The sequence below is a fragment of the Hippichthys cyanospilos genome, chromosome 16 (genome assembly GCF_059441005.1).
Source record: "Hippichthys cyanospilos isolate Australia breed blue-spotted pipefish chromosome 16, RoL_Hcya_1.0, whole genome shotgun sequence".
NCBI classification, from domain to species: domain Eukaryota; kingdom Metazoa; phylum Chordata; class Actinopteri; order Syngnathiformes; family Syngnathidae; genus Hippichthys; species Hippichthys cyanospilos.
In genome coordinates this window covers 8,928,699-8,933,316 of record NC_142384.1, presented here as the reverse complement: position 1 = coordinate 8,933,316, position 4,618 = coordinate 8,928,699, and the positions used below count along the sequence as shown (strand labels likewise).

The 4,618-nt window shown below is 41.7% G+C and overlaps 1 protein-coding gene across 1 annotated transcript; it reads left to right on the top strand.

The window, feature by feature from the left end:
* Positions 1-524: 524 nt before the first annotated feature.
* LOC148410439 (suppressor of cytokine signaling 3-like) lies at positions 525-3,935 on the top strand. Its single transcript, XM_088437909.1, has 2 exons — positions 525-709; positions 2,671-3,935. The coding sequence occupies exon 2, from the start codon at positions 2,771-2,773 to the stop codon at positions 3,383-3,385; it is 615 nt and encodes a 204-aa protein (XP_088294035.1). The 5' UTR covers positions 525-709; positions 2,671-2,770; the 3' UTR covers positions 3,386-3,935.
* Positions 3,936-4,618: the final 683 nt, after the last annotated feature.

The following is a 4,618-nucleotide window of genomic DNA, read 5'->3' as shown; positions in this document are numbered from 1 at the left end:
TTTTACATAAATTGTTGTTATTATTTAAAGAACTTTCTGTGCTTTTGTGCAAGAACAGCGTGTGATTACTTTACAACTTATACAATTATACGTCCTCTCTGACGTGAATTCTGGCGCCCCCTTTGGCCAAGTGATGCACTCGCATTTTTTTAAACCTCTTACTGAGAATTTCTGCGAAGCTGATTACACAACGAACCCTTTCGGCACCGTCAAGGGAATTACCTCATAGTTTGACGATAAAGAGGAACTTCTTGTATGCAAATATCCAATTACGTACACCATAACCCTTTTTTTTTTAAAATAAATTTAGACGTGGCGATATAGCAACCAAATGGTGGCTAAATAAAGTGAATTCACTGAAATGGGGGAGAGAAAGAGTGAGTGAGTGAGAGAGAGAGAGAGAGAGAGAGAGAGAGAGAGGGGGGGGTGGGGGGGACTAGAGTTTCCTGTCAATTTGCCAGCGCCTTACTGGAAGGGGGGTGGGGCCAGCAGACGCACAGTAAGCAGCAGGAGGATCGACTGCATAAAAGCAGTCGTCCTGTGCGTCAATGCAGGGCGCAGACGCCTTTCACAACTGCTCCACCACACTCAACTTTGTGGCGAACTCCCAACTACTACTTCAGGAATTGCAATTTCAAACAACATCAGAAGCCTCCGAGCAACATTTGGAACATTTGGATTTAAACTTTTAAAGGACTCTGGGCAAGAGGTGAGCATCCATCTGTTTGTTTGTTTTTTCTTTCACAACTTTTAAATCGTGCGTGTTTATTTTATTGTTTGTTTTGTTGCCTCATATACGGTTCTGGAAAAAAATGAAGACTCCCCAAAAATTATAAAAAGAAAAGACTAACTTTTTGGGGTTTCATTTTTCGCTAAAAAAAAAAAAGCATCAAATAACACTTTGCAGCACTTGTAAATCCGCAAGCCAAACAAACTGATCATTTTGCAGTGTCAGTCTATTTTTTTCCAGAGCTGTACAGTATTTACGTCCGCGAATGTAAGAAAGGTCTTTTCGAGCAAATTTCACAATAACTTTACTGGAACTGACCGTGGTGCCTGAGGCAGAGCCTTGCACAAACACAAAGTACTTACCGGATTCGCACGCCATCATAAATAGGAATCTATGATTCGAACGGGCCAAAACAAACGAGCACTTTCCTCCAGTCGCGCTGCCTCGTCAAACACTTGAAAGTTACACTGCCAGGAAAAACTCAGTCAAGTTGTTTAAAAGATGATTTTTTTTCCCCCCTTTTTTATACCTTGACTCCAATTCGAAGTGGGTATACCCAAGCGCAACCTAGAATTAGTCCCCATCTCGTATCCGCCAGTCAGTCAAAGTAAATTTGAAGTCCAGAAGTAACTTTTATACTTTTACCTCAATCCAAAAAGCGGATTCTTCTATTTATTCATTTATTTTTCTCAAGTGAACCCTATAACTAAAGATAAAGTCCCTCTAGGCTAATTATTTGACTCCGAAGTAACTTCTTGGAAACTCAAGAGTTCCAAAAAGTACATTTCCATTTAAGAAGTATTTCTCAAGCGTGTCCTGGAATTAACGCATCCTCATGAGCACTCTGAACTCATCCCACAGATCCAATGAGTCAAAAGTGTTAGGAAACTTTTGCAATATTAAGACATTTTACCCATTAAGTTTAAATGATGCGTTTTTGGGGGGATTTAAGTCATACACGATACTGAGGCAGACATGGCTCTCTTAGCTAACAAAAAGTTAAAAAGCAGTCATGTTTCATAACGGCAATATTTGCAAAGACAACAATGTTTTAGTTAGTGATAAAAATGCATAACCCTATGAGTAAAAGTCATTATATACTAAAAATATCAAGATTTACTAAAATTATACAAAAGCTTTAAGAGGGATGAAAGTCATGACACTTGTTTCCATAATTAGCGCTTTTACATCTGTTGGAAAGATGCCTTTATTCTTTGCAGTTTCCCAACCAAGGCCCACATTCAAAATTCAAGAGTTTTACTGTCGTATGCATAGTAATTCCACACAATTAAAATGTTATTCTGTTCACTTCCCTGAACAGACTACAGTACATTTGGTAAGCAAGCAAATAATAAGATAGGCCATTAAAAAAATAAATAACATAAAATCTCTTCAGTACATTTAAGTGAAATTCAGTTGTATTAACCTTGAAGTCGGAAGGTGCATTTATATAAAACCTCTGCCTCGTGTTTAATTAATTTGACCTTCGACTCTGCTGTATTAAAATCCTGTCATGTTAGCGGAACTTGTTTCGCGTAGTATTTTTAATGTGATAATAAAAATATAACTTCTCTCCAGACCCAACCTATCCTTTTGATGTGTCTGTTTTGTCTCATCAAGACAGTAAATTGCGTCCCAGCTAAACGCATGAGACATCCTTGCAAAGTCCAGGATGTCCTCTAACTGAGCACACCAGGACTTAAGTCGGGTAGCTTAAATGAGTCAAAATGTCTGTTACAGCAGACACAAAAGAATAGGCTGGCTTTCATGCGGATAAGTATTGTACAGTATGTCTGCCAACTAGTGGTGAATGGTGAGATATATACAGTTGTGCTCATTAGTTTGCACACAAGGTATGTGTGAGCTTGTGAGCACAGCACACCTGTAAACGCTCCAAACAAACGTGGTATTCTGACCGGCTCCTCTTAATGCCTCCCCAGGTGTCTCCTCGGTAGCCTTGTGCCCCAGCGTCCTGTTTTTCTGCGGTGCCACCCAGGTCCAGCACCACCACCCCCGTCCCCACATAGCGGCCACAGCGCCATGGTAACTCTCAGCAAGGCCTACTCCGCCATGAGCAGCAGCCACTCGGACTCTCCCAGCATGCGGCTGCCTCAGCGCTACAAGACGTTCACTTCCAAGGCCCAGTACCAGATGGTGCTGGCCACACTACACAAGCTGCAGGAGAGCGGCTTCTACTGGGGCGCCATCACGGGCAAGAACGCCAACAGCCTACTGGGCGCCGAGAAGGCCGGCACTTTTCTGGTGCGCGACAGCTCCGACAACCGCCACCTGTTCACCATCAGCGTCAAAACGGCGGCGGGCACCAAGAACCTGCGGGTCCAGTGCGACGCCGCCTCCTTCTACCTGCAGACGGACCCGAAAAACATCCACGCCGTACCCCACTTTGACTGCATCCTCAAGCTGGTGCACTACTACATGCCCCAGAGTAGAGGGAACGGACGCAGCGTGGACTATATCTTCTCGGGCGGCGAGAGGGTCCCGCTGGAATTGGTCAAACCCCTGGCCTGTTGCCCGTCCACCTTGCAGCACTTATGCAGGAAGACGGTGAACGGACACTTGGACATTTCTTCCACCAGGGACCAGCTTCCCCATCCTCTCAGGCAATACATGCAGGATTACGACTCTCCCATTTAGAAGCGCATTCCAGTTCTGAGGGGAGCCAGAAGAGGGGGAGGGAAGGACTGCCGGCCAGAAGTGAAGTTCCCGGCCAAGATGACGCACAGTTTCCCTCCGCTAATGATGCTGCTAACAATGTGCTGTGAGGCCTCAATGGACGCATTTGCGTACGTCCAGCAGCTCCGGGATGGCCCTCGCTCCCAGAGTGCATTCTGGGAGTTCTTTTTACGGGAGCAGTCGTACCTTTACAAGGGCTGAACTTTTGACTGAATCCTCCGTGACGATAGATATACGAGGTCCCAGGTTTTTGTTTTTGTTTTTAAACTTTCGGCACTGACAGGAACGCCACTCGCTCGCCATTGAATGTATTTAAACAAGACAAAACTGTTGTCTTAATTCACTGTTGTTGTTTTTTTGACAACACCATGTTTACATTGAAGACAAAATCTTTTATAAAGATGTACTAAAGATGCTTGAAGGTTGACTGGTCGACATAACAATTTGCACTTATTTATATGTGGACGAACATTTCAGTAATTTATAATAAAGGATGTTATTTTTCTACTGAGCTCTGCATCTCAGCGTGTGCTATTTTCTTCCACCCAGTTGAATGATGAAGTCTAGCAGTGAGGCTGTAAATATCACATTTAATTAGAGGCAATTATTCCTAATTATTGTGCAATTACTAGAAAATGAAAATGCAAGGATGTGCAGTAGAATGTTATAGAACTGCACCTGTTGCTTTATAATTGCTACGTGACAAGCCATCATTTTTTTCTAATATTCATTAAGACTTTATTTTCTTGTAATCACGCTTTAAAATGGTCTTGTCTACTTTCAGTACGATATATTGCTTCTTAAAAATCCTACTTTAAAAACATTGTGCTTCACTTTCGTAAAAGTAAGAGGTACTTGTTTGCAATGACTTCACGGATAACATTTGGACTATAATAAAATTAGCTTGTATTAAGTGAAATAAAATGTAGGCGCAGTGCAAGTTCTATGCTTCCCTAAAACCGAAATATTTAAAATTTAATAATATATGAAATTTTGGGGTAGACACAAAATAAATGTAAATACATATACATGAAATAGGAAAAAAAATATAAAGAAATACATATATACATTAACATTAGCCATTTGGACTTATTTGAATAATAATTGCATACATCTAAATGAATAAGAACTTTTTACACTATGGTTTAGGGGCCCAAAATGTACAGTCACTTGCCTCTTTGGGCATTTTGAATG